Genomic DNA, 16,357 nt, shown 5'->3' on the forward strand with positions numbered 1-16,357 from the left:
AGAGACGCACTACAAAAGTACCAGAGGGCGTTCGATTGGCCCCGGGGGTCGGTGCCTCCCTACGGTGGGATCCCATTCAGAGACCTCCCTGTCGGTCTCGGACACGACTTAGGGCATGCTAAGCAATTGCTTGCTTGGGCCTCGGCCATGTACGGGCTCACCCATAGTCATCCCTGACTCTGTTTGTCCTAGGACGGCTGCCGAGACCCTCGGGGGCCTAGCCTTCGAACCCCTGGACCGTAATAGGCTCGGTGCCTAGTTCCTTAGTCCGAAAGGAATCAGGTGGGAGATATTCCCCTTCCGTCGGCTGACAACGGAGGGTGCACCTTTTGAGGCGGTTCCTTGGGGAGACAGAACGGCGCCTGCTGTCGCTGCGGTCGGATGCAACGCGACGTCTGCAGATGGGACATTACTGTGTGCGCGCGGTTAATAAGGAAAAGGTGGACGCGTGGGCGGTTTAGTCGAATCCGGATTAACTGCGCTAGATTTGAGGGAAACTTCCCTGGTTTCGTTGTTCGTCCATTTTGCCCCCTTCCCTCCCTCATAAATACGTGACGAGCCTCGCCCCACCCCTCCTTACCTGCCTACATTCGCCCTTTCTACCCTCGAGCGGTTGCTAAGAATAGAGAGCATCGGGGAGAAGAAGGGAGAAGGGGAGGAAAGGAGAGAGAGAGGGATAGCGAGAGCATGCCTTATCATCGTAGCCGCATTCTCCACCGCACCCATGGTCGGCGGCGCTGTTGTCATCTAGGCGGATCCTTGGGGTCCGTCCGACGTGTCCGCGGCGATGCTGCAATCGCTCGTCGACGACGGCCTCCTCCGCCCAGTTACTGACCCCAACAGACTGGAGTGGATTGCTCCGGGGGCCGAGCCGAAGCCGAGGCCACGCGATGGCTACATCGTGAGCTTCATGGCCTTCCACGAGCACGGTCTCAGCCTGCCGGCGGACCGGTTCATGCGGGCGCTCCCGCATTACTACGGCGTGGAGCTCCACAACTTCAACCCCAACTCCATTGTGCAGTCGGCCATCTTTGTCGCCGTCTGCGAGGGGTACCTGGCATTGCCCCCCACTGGAAGCTGTGGCTCCACCTCTTTCGGGCGGGGCTTACCACCAAGCTGGCGGGCACGATGGGCACGCGGAAGGAGTTGAGGGCCGGTGGCTGCACTCTCCAAGTGCGCCAAGACCGGCAGCCCCTCTACATCCTGGCCCAGCTCACGTCGTCCAACCGTCGCTGGTACAACAGCTGGTCCTACCTCCGCAATGACGATGGCGGGCTTCCCCCCTATACCGGGCGGGTCGTGGAGAGCCAGCCGGAGAGGTGGAGGTACGACGTTCCGATGGTTGATCAACCCAAGCTGCGGCCGCTCCTGGAGGCGCTGGAGAGGCTGGGCAGCCATGGCCTTACAGCGGCTGTGGTCATGGCGGCCTTCCACCGCTGGAGGGTGCTGCCGCTGATGGCTCGGTGACAGCGCCTGTTCGAGATGACACCGGATGAGCCGATCGATGGCGTCCGGTTGTCCATCGTCGCCCTCTCCGATGAGGAGACTCTATGTCGGGTGAGAGAGATGGTGGAGGGGTGGCTGAGGAGCAGTGGTCTAACCCTGTTCTCGATGCGCCCGTCGTGGGGGTACATCTCTCTGGTGAGTCACACGCCGCTGCGGCCCCTGAGGCCTCCTTGCTCCTTACATTTTCGATATGTTCCCTTATTTGTGTTTGCCATTCCTGTAAAGGATGAGGGATGTGCGAGCCTCCCCGCCGCCTGTTCCCGAGGACGTAGAGCGGTGGGCAGCGAACAGGGCGCATGCCGAGGCATACAAGAAGCGGAAGGACGCCGAGGAGGCAAGGCGCAAGAGGAAGAGCCTCGAGCGCGACGAGCTGGAGAAACGTCGTCGACAGCAGAGGCACGACGGTCTCCCAGAGGAGCCATCTCCGTCACCATCGTTGATGGACTCTTCGAGTGATGACGACAAGAGCGAGGCGGGGCGGGGTCCTCTGGACCATCTCCCTGACGTCAGGGGGATGATGTCCAGGGCGTTGGCAAGCGGCCTGGCGTCTCCAGGAGGAGGAGGAGAGGATGCCTCAGGGCTGGCGATCGCCCGCCCCGGGGCCGAGGCCAACACGCCCGAGACACGGGTGTTGGGGAAGCGCGTCATCAGCCTGATGGGCTCGACGGTGGAGGTGGAGCGGGCGACGGTGGGGACGACCCAACAGCCTTCGCAGAGGGTCGAGGGGGCGTCGGAGCCTGGCGAGGGCCGGCCGGTACCGGCGGACACGGGGGCCGCGCAACCGCCGCCGCCACCGCCACTATCGAGGACGAGGGACGTGGTGCAGAAGCTATTGTGTCCCCGTTCGAGGTAAGTGTTTTGTCAATGGAGTTTGCAGCATCTTCCACTCGTTCTTTGGCCATATGCTGACCTCGAGGGTGCTTTGCCTTCAGCCAGAAGCGTCAGGCGGAAGCGCCTGCCCTAGCACCACGTAAGGCGCTCAAGGTGAGCACCAGCTCCACCGCCCAATGGGTGGTGGAGGCGCAATCCGCCATACAGCGTGGCGCGACGTCGGCCAGGGCCGACCCGAAGGAGCCGGTCGCCCAAGGAGAGGCTACCGAGGTGGCCACGAAGCAAGCGGGGGAGGAGGCGCCTACGCCCTGCGAGGCCGAGGCCCGCGAGTCAGATGAAGCTGAGGCGCCCTCAGTCGCTGAGGCCACCGAGGGCGAGGGCGAGGCCCCTAGGACCTCCGAGGCTGAAGCGGCGGAGGTCGGGGCTTCCAGGCCTTCCGAAGCTGAGGTGGCGGAGGCCGGAGCTCTCGGGACCACCGAGGCCGAGGCAGCGGAGGCCGGCGTGGGCGCGGTGAAGCCAGCTGCCCAGGATACGGAGACAGAGGTGGGGCAAGCCTCAGTATCGCCCTTGGTCCAAGACCCGCCGCCGTTGCAGGGGAGCGCCCGGGAGGTGGAGGTACATTCGATCTCCTCCGACGATACTTCCTGGGGGAAGGAGGTGGCGGATGTAACACCCTTGGTGTTACGCCTTAATCAAAATATTAAACCATGTCATGAACATTATGTTTATGTATTATTGCATGTGGTAAATGAGAAATTAAATTTTATTGCACTAATTCTCAAATTGAGCTCTAATTTATTCCTTGTCCAAGTTATCCTTCTAGCACGTCATCTCTCTCCACGTGAGAGCTCCATAGCCACAAAGTCAAATGATAAATTATTGTCATTCACTAATTATTAGCATACCACTTGACAAGATTTTTATCTCCATCAATCTCGCGACGCGCCACTGTCATCTCTCATTGTTCTAATTATCCCGCCTTTACTTCGCTTGCTAATCACCTTACAAAATTATCAGTGTACGACGCGCTGCCACGGCCATAGTGTGTCGCACACGCTACGCATTAATCTCAATCACAAGTTCGGCCGCTGAGCACGCCGCTCGCTCACTGCTCTGCAAACGCAGTGCACGCACCCTTTCCTCACGCGCACTGTAGCTGTGAAGAATTTCCTCACGCAGTGCAGCAGTGACGATTTTCCACACGACAGTACATTTTCAACCGTAGTACTGTAGCAGCGCAGGAATGACTGTCCACACGTGGAAAACACTGTTCACGCGTGGAAAACACTGTAGCTTCACAGAAACACTGTTCATCCGCGGCATCACGTCGTTCCCGCGGTGCTTTGTTACCTTTAAGAAGCTAGTTAGCCACTAACCTTACGACGCGTCGCTGTCGCGCCTTTGCTTCTCCATTCCTGCGTCTCCTGTCTTTAAAAGGATACGCCGAGCTATCTCACTCCGCTGCTCACTTGTTTCTTCCTCTCAAATCAAGTTCTTCTGTTCTTGCCCGAGAGAGCTGCGTCTATCGATTTCTCCCTGAGCTATAATCAGCTGAGGTAGCTAGTTTACAATTGATCTTCTTATTCTCTAATGTTTCCTTGACCTGTGGTCTCCTCCTCCATTAATTCCTTGACCTGCATGAATGAACCAGCACCCCACCGCCAAGCACGTTCAGCCCAAAGCCCACTCCAGTCCTGATGTGCTCGTAAGTCCAAGACCACTCAAAGTTCATCCTTGAATTAATTCTCTCATGACCAAAGACCACACCACCGCACACGGCACGGAGCCAGAGGACAACCCTGCCAACTCGTTTCGTGCTTCCAGACTACCTAACTTGTCATGACCACCCACAACCAGTACTATATATGGTTCTGCTCCGCTCCACGCAGGGCAAGCAATTGCTAAGCTCCCTGGTGTCTCTCATCTTGCATTGCCTCCGCACATCGATCACCGTAGGAGGCACTTCATTCAATTCCGAGGTAGTTAGCCTACAAGAATTCCTTCATCCTCCTTCTCTATTATTTTCTTGACCCGCGGTCTCATCTAGTAATTCTAGACCCACAGTCATGTGCAAGTCAACAAGTTCAATTGCGTGATTAGCCTTCTCCAATAATATCATTTTCTTCATCTCTAGAGCTCATTTGAATTTATTTATTGATTGTGAAATAAATTTTGTTAGATTCCTAAATTCATGATCTATCTGGTAGTGTAATTAGTTCGTATAGTTCAGTGATACCTTTAGGGTTACTTTATTATTTTGAAATGCTTATTATGGTTATTTAGAGAATGAATTTTTATGATGCATGGTAGCTAGTGCACCTTGTTTTATTATATATATAGTAAATTGATATTAACAATAAGGATGCCTTTAGTTGCTAAGATGATACATGAAATGTTTCATACTTGTTTAGTGGGAATAATAGGTAACTTTGTGTATTAGTCATTAGAGTTAGCTTAGTAGCTTGGTAGATGTATTCTTATTTTAAGAGTTGCGGTTGCCTATATATTAATTATTGCATCAGCATCACTGCATGCATATAGAGGACGAGCCACTGGAGATCGTGACCTTCGGCGAGCAGGAGTACGACGAAGTCGTCGAAGAGTATGAGGAGATCCTCGTGCAGGAGGACGTTCCGGAGCCACCCGTCACTGACTTTGCTGACACCGCGCCTGCCCAAGGCAAGCCCCGGTGCATAACCCCTATTTTTAAATGATCACTGAATATATTTATATGATATGCATTTACATTACAGGCATTTTATGGAAGCTACATGCATAAATATATCCACCATGAGTCCTACTAGTACAGGTCGAGTAGCTGCTATGCTCAGGATGTCGGTAGCGTGAGTAACCTGTCGTTACTCGCAAATAGGTGATTAAACTATGATATCATGATGAAATAATGGAAAGGAAAATAGTGACCGGACAGGGATGTGGATTTGGTACTGGTGGGTGTGAGGGGTTGTGTCCTGCGGCCAACAGGGCATAGCCCGGTTACATTTTTCCCTGTCTGTGTCGATTAAGGACCGGTCGTTGCATATGACTCTAGGCAAGTCATAGATTATTGTCCCGAGCACATACTTGGGTATGGGCGCAGGGAAGGCTTGCTGCTCTCTTGTCGTGGATCTGGCTCTTTCCGGACCAACTGATGGGAAGAGGAGGTGGTGGAGGTTCTTGCACCGCACTGAGTCCGAGACTCAGAGGCGGGGGCTTGGAGTCCAAGTTTGGACGGGGACCTGGACACCCGGGATAGGAGAGTGGTGGGTTAGTCCTGCTTGTGCCTGGGGTACAAGCGGGGCGTGTGTCTTTGGGGCACCCAGCTGGGCACATTGATTCGCGAATCGCCGGGTTATCCAGTACGGCTTGTCTGTGGTTTAGCACCGTAGTAAGAACTGGAAGTGGAAAAAGAGAAGGAACAGTATCGATTGCTCAACTCTTGCTTGAAAGTAGAACAGGTGCTTATATAGATTGACTAGATGAAAACTTAATACGGCTAATGATAATAATGTATCAATAAGGACTCACTATTAGTATTGCTTTTTGCTAAAAGAGAACCAGCAAACCATAAAGCCTAGCATATTCCTTAGAGTCGGGAAAGTATTCCCACTATCGGATAAGTCTTGCGAGTACATTGTGTACTCAGGGTTTATTTACCCCTGTTGCAGGTGACGCTTGAGGAGTTCCTTGTGTGGAGGATCCATCTGGTGGGCTCAGACGGAATCCTCATTATCTTATCGCTAGATGTTATCTTTTAATATTCCGCTGTTTATCATTCCGCACTCTGTATTTGGTATTGTAATAATGTACTTTTCAAGAAACTCTAATGTATGAGATAGACTTGTGTTGTAACTCGTTTTCATTATTGGATCCTTGGGAAAAATGTGGATCTTTCGGGTTCTCCCTTGGGGTGTGCCCGATGGACACCGCTCGCTGTAGTTACTTTCGGGGTGCTTAGTGTCTGATGGAAGACGAGCGCCTTCGTAAGTATGCTATTTCAGGTGGTTCTGCCACAGCGGATGCCGAGGCGGCTAGCACCGCGGAGTAGCCAGCTCTGACCTCTGGCGAGGGGAGCTCGGCCCTCATCCGGGTACAACCCGAGCCCCACGGGTGGGATAGCCCCCGTGTCTTGTGGCAAAGTCAAGACGACCCTAAGGGGGAGCCTCTATTCACCCTCGAGGACGCGGCCGAGGGGGGCACTGGGACTCCTTCGAGCAATTCTGCCGTTTGGCGGAGCAGTCGCTGTGGACAGCACTGTCCATTGTGGCTGACGACCTACCCAGTGTTGCCCAGGTACGCGCCTTCTTTTCTTGTGCTGTGTCATCTTTTCCCGAGTTTTCTCGCAGTGCTTGACATCTATTCTGCCTATCCAGGAGCTCAAGGCCCGGTCCCTCAAGTCGTTGTTCCTTCGGCGGGAGAGGGACATCTAGGACCAGCTCTGGCAGCAGAAGGACTTGCTCGCCAATGCCAATGAGCTTCTGTCGGTGCGGAGCACGGAGGTGGAGGACCTCCGCCTTCGCTGTGCTGATATGAAGGCCGAGGCGACTACGGCTTGGGAGCAGGCCGCCCCATTGGCGGCGCGGATCAAGGAGCTGGAGGAGGAGTTGACCCAGGTGGTCGGCGAGCGGGACACCTTCAGGTCCCGGGCCGAACAAGTGGAGGCCTCTACCAAGGCCATCATCGGGCAGCTGGGGGAAGAGCAGGGCATGCACCTGCTGATGAAAGGTGCCCTGGCGGAGGCTCTCAAGGTGGCCGAGGCTTCCCAGGTCGAGGCCTTAGCCTGGAAGAAAAAGGCCGAGGGTGAGTCCCATTGAGCCGCGCCCCTTGTTTTATTTGTTTTTCCTTCGTTCGACCCCTGACTCCCCGATGCGACATAGAGCTGGAGAGGGAGGCTTCCAGGGCGGTCGAGGCCTCTCGGGTTGAGGTCCAAAACTAGAGGGAGAAAGCCGAGGGTGAGTCTCATAGGCTTGCGCCCCTGTTTGGCTTGTTTTTCTTTCGTGCTTCACCCCATCCTGCTTATCTTGGCGCAAGGTCGGAGAAGGAAGTCACCTGGGCAGCCAAGGCCTCCGTCGCAGTGCAGGCAGTGCTCGAGGCCAAGATCCGGGAGCACAATGTGCTGCAGAGCGCCGCCTGTACCGCCTACGAGGCCCTAGAGGTCAGAGGGGTCGAGTCGAGCAGCTCCCTTGGGAGCCGCCTGATCGCGTTGAGCGGTCGAGTCCATGAGCGGCTCCGAGGGGCGCTGCATACGGGTGTCAAGCATGCCCTGGCCGTCGTCTCCTCGCACTACGCCGGCATCAACCTTGAGGCCGTCAGCGATGGTTACGTCATGGCTGAGGATGACGAGAAGGCCGAGGAGGAGGTCATGAAGCTGGTGGTGGCGGCTGAGGCCCCTGGCACGGCGCTGGCCAAGCTGTTCAAAGAGGAGGTGGTTCCTCCTACGCCGATCGCCGATGCTGGCGACCCTGAGCTTTGACCTGGGCCAAAGGGGCCATGTAAATAGATTAGGACTTACATTATTGTACCATAACACTTGTGGCCGTCGAGGCCTTTTTGAAGTACTTATGTGTATACGCTTTTTAATCGTTTTTATTGTATTTCCGAGCCTCTACCCTCTGTCTTGTCTTTGAACATATCTCTTGCAAAAAACTTCCTCGGAGCCTAAGCTGCCCTTTGGGCAAAAGGTGGTGAGGGAGTTGCCGTAGCCCAGAGGCGTAGGCCATCTCGCGGCTCGGCCGGCCTTTTGGCCCTGAGACAGACTTTCGGTCCTTAGGTTTTTTGCAATCAATTTGTCAGAGAACGCTAGAGAGTTTGGCGTAGAATTTTTTTCGAAAAATGACTAAAAATGGTGCCTGGGACTTAGGGGGGTCCGCCCCTTCTAGCCCCCGAGGGAGGCTCGGTTCTGCAGAGGCAGAGCCGAGTCTTGTTCGAGCCCCACGGTGGGCACCTCTGTAGAGGTAGAGCCGAGTCTCCCTTATAGCATTATTGTAACGTCGATCCCCCATCGACGGGCTCGGGGGGTTTCTCGAATAATGTATATAATGCTTGGAAATTTAAGGGTAGAAGCGATGTAGTTGTTCTATGTTCCAAGCGTTGGTGAGGATTTTGCCCTTCTTGTTGGCTAGCTTGTAGGTCCTGGGCTTCAGCACTTGGGCGACGATGTACGGCCCTTCCCATGGCAGGGTCAGCTTGTGGCGGCCCTTATTGCTCTGTCTCAGTCTCAGCACCAGGTCGCCTACTTTTAGGTCTCGGCTTCAAATGCGTCGGGCTTGATAGCGTCGTAGGGCTTGCTGGTACTTGGCCGAGTGTAGCAGCGCAACATCTCGGGCTTCCTCCAGTTGGTCGAGGGCGTCCTTGCGGGCAGTGCGGTTGCTTTGCTTGTTGTAGGCCTGTAGCCTCGGGGAACCATACTCCAAGTTAGTGGGGAGGATGGCCTTGGCTCCATAGACCAGGAAGAATGGTGTGAACCCCGTGGCTTGGCTCAGAGTGTTCCTCAGGCTCCAGATGACCGATGGGAGCAGGCCCATCGTTGTCGTGGCGCCATCGCCTGCTGACCACATCGTGGTCGCCTTGTGCCTCACGTCGGTCGCTGAGGCGGTCGTGCACCGAGGGGGCCTTGTTGGCTCTCGGTGCCCGAGCAGGCTCGGGGCAAATCGAGGCCTCTCTATCCAGCCGAGGCGGTGCCACGAGTAGTTCTGAGGCGCCCCCGCACCATCGAGAGGCAGAACTTTTGGCTTGCTGTACCGCGGCGGTCTCGAGGAGGTCTCAGAGCTCGCTGTGGACCCGTCGCCCCTCCGAGGTAGAGGGCTCGGGCATTGTCCGGAGTAGCATCGCCGCTGCCACGACATTCTAGCCAGCGTGATTGAAGATAGGGGGTTGCTCGCCCCCTTCGTTGTTGTTGATGCGGTGGTTGACGTCGCGAGCCCTCCGCCGGGCTGCTCCGCCATCACCGCAACCCCACTGCTCTTGCTCGAGAGTGTCTCGGAGCTGCTGCAGAAGGAGTCGGTTTTGTTCGACCTTGGCCTAAAGCTCACGGAGCTGCTCTAGGTCTAGGCGTCGAAGTTCCTCGTGGGGCAGGGTTCTCGTTCCGCGCTGCCGAGGGCTCGACGCATGAAGGTGCAGGGTCGCCTGCCCCCTCGTGGGGTGGGAAGCGACTGCCAGCCCCTTTGTCCTCATCGCTCGCGCTCGGCATCCCGAGCTTGATGTTGAAGCACTCGCGAGTGGGATCGTAAGTGCCTTTGTCATCGGAGTCGGAGTAGCCGAAGCAGTAGTCGCTCGCGGTCATGAAGCGGCGCATGGCTTCAGGGTCGCGAAGCCCGGAGAAGTCCGCTCCAGCCCACGCCTTGTCCTCCTTCGAGGAGTCAGCGTGGGTGTGGGTCGAGGTTGTGGCGATGAGGTCGAGGGTGAAATGTTGGTGGTGTCCTGGGGGCTCTGCGTGAGCGAAGGCGTAGGCGGAAGCGTAGGCGGTGGCGGCATTGCTCAACCCGAAGGGGTACGGGGATGGTGTCGTCGCCCGGCTCTGCTCCGCCGGAGTCGACTCCTCAGGAGGTGGTGGGGCAGAGCTTGATGACAGGGCATCGCTGCGCGCCACCGGCGTCTTTCCCTTGCTCAGGCTCAAGCTGGACAGGTCCCCAACCAGGGACTCCGTACCAACAGCCAGGCATGGGATACCGGCAGAGCGCGGTGCGTCGCCCTGAGCTCATGTGGTGTTGGGGTGGTCCCGCTCGCGTCGTGCCTAGCAAGCGCGATGAGAGCGGTGGCCTGGGCGCCGCCTGTGCCCAGGCTGCTGGTGCGCGATGTCGTCGTCGGTCGGTGGGGCTCTGGGTGTGAGGAGTACCATATCGTAATCACATCCTAAAGACATGAACTCTAGGCTCCTGAACCAGATCACCGTGCCAGGACGCAGTGGTCGCACGGGGTTTGCCATCCGGAACTTGTTGGGATGACTAAGCTGACACGCAGTATGGCCCCAACCTGGCGTGCCAACTGTCGGTGTTTTGGACCGGCGAGCCCTCAACCAACTAGTGAAAGTGTACTGCGTACCCCTAATCCCGGATGGTGATGCAAAGAGACACAAGGTTTATACTGGTTCAGGCAATAGGTGCCCTACGTCCAGTCTAAGAGAGCGATCTCGTATTCCTTGCACCGTAGTGCTTGTAGTAGGGGCTTACAAGCTAGGCGAGAGAGGGAGCTAGTCCTAGGTCTCTGCGTGGAGCGGCGTGGGTTGCTTGAGATGTTGATCTCTTGTAGTGCAGAGGAGTGTGTGTTACAGAGCTTTGTGCGTTGCTCGTCCGTGTGTGGTGTCTGTCTGTGAGCCCGTGTCTCCCGTCTAGAAGCGACCCCGGTCACTCCCTTTTATAGTCGAAGGGAGGCACGGGGGCGGTACATGGATTTGCTACGTGGCGTTTTGTGAGTAAAGGCAGCATGTCCGAGCCCTGTAGCTTGTCACTATGGCGGCATGGTCGACGGAGCGGTCTTGTCCTCGGTGCACTGGAGCGACGCGCCGGTCACGCCCGATCCTGTGCGGCGTGGGAGGTCATGTGATGGTTTGGTGCAGGGCATGGCGCATACTGTGGACGACGTGCCGGTCGCTGTATGTTGACAACGTAGAGAGCCGAGGCCCAGTCGGTGCAGAGGCTGAACTATTGTGGGGGGGCTCGGCGGGGGCGAGTCCCGAGGCTATAGGAGCCCGGAAGTGGATAGCCGAGGCTCGGAGGGAGCTGTTGGTCTTGTGCGTTGATTCCGAGGCTACAGGGGCCCGGACTTGACTCTCCATGCCGCGCTGTCCTTAGAGCAGGTGGGGTTAGGCAGCACAATGCAGCACGGGTGTCAGTCGTGGGCACAGCGCCGAGCACAGCGACCGGTAACCCCTGCGCCGTCCTGTCCTAGATGGCATGGCGTCGATGTGACTCCCATCCCATTGGCCACTCTGCTGTATCGAGCCGTCGTTCGGCTGATGTCGCGGGAGTGGTTGGACGCGTTGGTTGGATGTGACGTCCTCGTCCGAGGCCTCGTGACGCGGGGCCTCGGGCGAGGCGGAGAATCGGTACCTCGTCCGAGGCCTTGTGGTTCAGGGCCTCGAGCGAAGCGGAGAATCGGTTCCTCGTCCGAGGCCTTGCGGTTCGGGGCCTCGAGCGAAGCGGAGAATCGGTTCCTCGTCCGAGGCCTTGCGTGGGGCCTCGGGCGAGTCAGAGAATCGGTACCTCGTCTGAGGCCTTGCGCGGGGCCTCGGGCGAGTCGGAGAATCAGTACCTCGTCCGAGGCCTTGCGGTTTGGAGCCTCGAGCGAGGCGAAGAATCGGTACCTCGTCCGAGGCCTTGCGGTTTGGGGCCTCGAGTGAGGCGGAGAATCGGTTCCTCGTCCGAGGCCTTGCGCGGGGCCTCGGGCGAGTCAGAGAATCGGTACCTCGTCCGAGGCCTTGCGGTTTGGGGCCTCGAGTGAGGCGGAGAATCGGTACCTCGTCCGAGGCCTTGCGGTTTGGGGCCTCGAGCGAGGCGGAGAATCGGTTCCTCGTCTGAGGCCTTGCGTGGGGCCTCGGGCGAGTCGGAGAATCGGTACCTCGTCCGCGGCCTTGTGGTTTCGTTCTGGGCCGAGCCCGCTTCGGGTGAGCCCGGATATTGTTCGAGGTGGGCCGGGCGGCCCAGCCGAGCCTCGGATAAGGTGGGGGTTTGCCGGTGGTTGTCTCTTAGTTTTGATTTTTACAAGGTCTAAGCGATTTTTTCGGCTCTTGCTTAGGGAACCCCTTTTATGGTACCCGACACATACATTTCTATAAATTTGGTTAAAAATAGAATTTGGCTTGAAACAAAGCTAAACTTAAAATAGTTTATAATTTTATAATTTGGAATGGGCTGAGTAATAAATGCATCGTGAGTTCCGTGGTTGAAACCATAACTCACTGCAAGGCTAATAAAATATTGCATGAACATCTCCAAGCCTATTTATATAATAGTTAGATTTGCTCAAAAAAATATATAATAGTCAGATCTTCACTGTAAATATAACTTTCTTCTCTCACAAGATTTATTGGAGGTTGTAAACTTACAACTCACCTTGGCTAGCTGTTTTCTCTGTTCTTGTCTTTTTTTTCACCTTAGCATAAAGCTTACTTACAACTTGTTAGTTGTTACTATACTTACACTCATAGGCTCTGTTCGGCTTACCCCATATTCGGCTTGTTCGGCTCTTTTTCAGCAGGAACAATGTTTTTCTCTCACAACAATTCAGCCAGGACAATGTTTTCAGCTAGTTTCAGCCAAGTTTCAGACCAGCGAATGGAGCCATAGGCTGGTCACGTATGATGTCATGCACATTAGATGAGTGCTAAACTATATATGATTTCATTAGCCCTCATTGGTGTATAGAGTTAATTAATAAAGAGAAGAAATAAAGTTGTCTATCTCAATTTAGGCTTGATTTTCAAAGACTAGTAAACTATGTATAAACTTTTAGTCCGTTATCAAGGTGAGGACTAACAAGTACCTATACCGACCCTCATCATCACATAGCATGACTTCACGAAAGGCTAAACCCCTACCCAACTCGGACATGTCGTTCAGGGGCCACGACTCAGGAGGCTACCACCCACTGTTCCTGGGTTCGATTTCACGGCAGCGATCTAGTTGTTCGTCATGGATCGAGATGTGAGTCTCCGGTGGCTTAAGCATTCAAAACATAAGAGATTTATCCTGGTTCGGACCTCTAAGTCCTACGTCCAGCAATAGTGTTTTGCGTGTCAGGAATGCTCAATCGTGGAGTTTACAATCGCGTGCGCACGAGAGAGAGAGAGAGAGAGAGAGAGAGAGAGAGAGAGAGAGAGAGAGAGAGAGAGAGAGTAGGGTAGCGCTATGCTTTTAATCTAGAATTCTAGTGTTCGGTTTCTGATCAGGTAGATCAGTTTACTGATCCCCTCTATAGGAGCCCATGCCCCACCTTATATATTGGAGGGCGATGGGAGTACAAGTCGTATGGCTTTAGGGAATTTCTAGGGTTTCGAGTCCCACTTCTTCGATCCATCACGACGCCAAGCACCGTCCTTCATCTAGTAGTGGGGGAGTGGAGGGGGTGACAACGTTCCAACTGCTCTTAACATCCTCTGCCACCACCTGGAGTTGAGTGTTGTATGCTACTATTATGCCTTCTCCTGGTTTCGGCCTCCCTGTAGCGTTCGTCGCACGCCATGAGTCCGAGCGCATGTAGAGCGAGACTGCCAAGTGGGTCCGGACTCCTCCAGAGAGATGAGCGTGGCGGCACTTGTTGTATTGCGTCAGGCCCCATGCGTGACCCTGTGGGAGTGGTCGAGATGTCTCCGCAAGGGAGAGGGGGCAGAGTCCCGACAGAGCCTAGCACCCTGTGACTCTGCCCTCCTATCAGGTTTTGTGCACCTAACATATTCTAGGAGAATATTCTCAGCATCGATTGGGGATGGGAGCCTAGCCTGGGCGAGGCCAAAGACGCCTGGTGCAGACTTGGCTTAGCCATCGCCCCGGGTGGTCGGGGAATCACCCTAGCCCGGCCAAGCCCCGAGCTCCTGGGCGTGGGGCGCTTCATACGGGGATTTGAGTCCTCTGCCTGCCCTCCTTCCGAGCATCGAGATCTTCCTCGGAGCGGGCCCTTGAGGGCACGAGCGATAGCAATGGCAATGCCATGGCGCTCAACTCCACAACGTCCATCAATGGAGGCAGTGGTTCCCCTGTGAACTTGGTGTTTTGCATCATGACAAACTGTGTCCACATAGGCCGTGGAAACGCTCCCTGCTTCTGCTGCGCGGCCACGAAGCCCAAGCAGTGCTACGAAACGAGGGAAGAGTGCAACTTCATACTACTTCGTGTAGCCACCCATGGGAGATCTCGATTGATTGATCAGCCATCGTCAAATGAGTGCACTATATTAGCTAGGAGGGAAGAACTGATGCGTTGAAGTGTCTAGTTATCTATCGACAGATTTTATGTGCTTAAATTTATTAGATTTTGACCTAGGTGATAGTTGTAGCACAAATCCTAAAGCAGTATAAACGTATAGAAATATAATAGATTTAATAAAAAAAATCTGACAACCGATAAATAGCAAAAGTCTTGTTATCTTATTAAATCCCATCCAAATAATATCATGTCGATCTTGCTTCGGAAATCATCATATCACGCGCTAGTTTCGCTTTCCCCTCAAAAAAATAAATATCACGCGCTATTTTTATTTATTTTTGGATTGCTTGATGCATGCGCTGTCGTCTTGCTTACGACGAAGGCGTGTCGTGTTCCCGCTGTCGTCACGAGCCAAAATGAGGCACGCGCGACCTGTGCTGCATCTGCCTCGTCGTCGTCGCCACTCAGCCGCGAGCGCCTGTCGCCAGCCAACCACCTCCAGCGCCGCTGCGCCCGTCGCAACAGCTGCCAGTTGACGCCACGCCGTCGCTGCCATATTAAGCTGGCGCGCCATGCTAATCTGGGCGTCCCCGCGCACGCGCAGGACTTGCCTCCCTCGCGCCTCGCCGTCGTATTTATTCGCTCTCGCAGGGCGGAGAGCCGAGCTGCCTTGCAAACAAACAAACCCACGTTCGAACGAGAGCCGTCGAATCCAGCAAGCCCCAGCGCAGCTCGTGCGACCGATTCCATTCGTGGTCCGTGCGCGTGCGCGTGCGCGCGTGCGCCACGCGGTTCAGACGTGCGGCGCGGCGCGGCGCTGGGAGCTGGCCGTCGTCTGATCGGAGATCTCATTTCGCCGCCCGATGCTCGCTGGAGGCTGACGAGCGCCGCCGCCTCGCTAATTTGCCGCAGGGAGACACCACCCCAGCCGTCCGAGACCGGTCGGACGGCTGTGCTGGTGTACCAAAAATAGCGAGCGTCCCATGCATGCCGCGCGCTGACGAGGCGTTCGCCCCGGCTCCGCTCCGCTCCACCAAACGAGGATTAGGCGTCGTCGTCGTCGTCGTCGTCGCCCCGTGCCACAGGCGCCGCGCCGGTCGCGTCCAGATCGGTGACCGTCCGCGGCTGGTGCGATGGCGTTGCCCCTGCAGGACGTCGCCGTCCGCGCCGAGCTCCGCGGCAACGCGGCGCCGGCCTCGCCGCCGCCGACGCAGCTTATGGAACGGCTCTCGTCGTCGGACAGCAGCGGCACCGAGGAGGCGGGCGACCCTGACAGGATCCCGGCCGCGGTGTTCGAGCGGGACCCGTCCGAGTCGAACAAGGACTGGAGCATGATGTCCACGGAGTCGGTGTTCGGCCTCCAGGTCGCGCCGTCCAGCGACTTCACCGGCTTCTTCCTGGCGCACCCGGAGCTCATGGACATCGCCACGCCGCCGCGCAGCAGCAGCGCCGCCGTCCTCGACGCCGACGCCAAGGCCGCCCCTGTCGTCTCGCCGCCCTTCGAGAGCATCCCGGAGCTCCCCGAGAGCGCCATGAAGGGAAACTACTCCTTCGCCTTCCCAAAGTACGCACACCACCATCTGCCATTTCGTTGCATACAATACGTTCTTGTTGTTTAAAAGCTGGATCTTCTCGACCAACTGATGAACAAAATCTTATCACGAAGCTTGATAGAGGACAAGAGAAACTACTCCAAGAAGCAGTCTCAGCGGGAACACCAGCCGGAGCCAACAGCACCAATGGAGGCGGCTAAGGCCGCGCCAGCACCGGCGGAAGCTGAAGCGAAGGAGGAGGCGCAGCCGCAGACAAGCAGCAAACCGGAGGCAGCTCCGGTTCCGGGATCGGGAAAGGGCAGCTTGTTCTCATGCTTCCCCTGCTGCTGATAAGCGACCAAAATGCAGTGGCCAGCAGCATGATGTCTCTGTAAATCGCCACTTGGGCGCTATGTAAAATGGAGTGTTTTAGAGTGCGAAGAAATGCAGGGCGTGCAAGTGTAAGGGCAAAGGGTTTCCTGGTACAAAAAATGGCGTTGGGGCAGCAAAGGCTCTTGCAATGCAAGGAAGTATATATGTCGAATTCAGAATGGCTAACTTGCTATACTGGCGGTGCAAACGATCTTTTTATGTACTACTGAACAATTCCAAGTCATTTTTTAAGCTTCTATA

At 55.8% G+C, this 16,357-nt stretch overlaps 1 protein-coding gene across 1 annotated transcript; it reads left to right on the forward strand.

Annotated features, from left to right (window-relative positions):
* The first annotated feature begins 15,205 nt into the window (after nt 1-15,205).
* On the forward strand, nt 15,206-16,333 carry LOC136521439 (uncharacterized). The gene is made up of 2 exons (XM_066515178.1): nt 15,206-15,756; nt 15,859-16,333. The coding sequence occupies exons 1-2, from the start codon at nt 15,326-15,328 to the stop codon at nt 16,073-16,075; spliced, it is 648 nt and encodes a 215-aa protein (XP_066371275.1). The 5' UTR covers nt 15,206-15,325; the 3' UTR covers nt 16,076-16,333.
* Nucleotides 16,334-16,357: the final 24 nt, after the last annotated feature.

This window comes from Miscanthus floridulus, chromosome 18 (genome assembly GCF_019320115.1).
Source record: "Miscanthus floridulus cultivar M001 chromosome 18, ASM1932011v1, whole genome shotgun sequence".
Taxonomy (NCBI): domain Eukaryota; kingdom Viridiplantae; phylum Streptophyta; class Magnoliopsida; order Poales; family Poaceae; genus Miscanthus; species Miscanthus floridulus.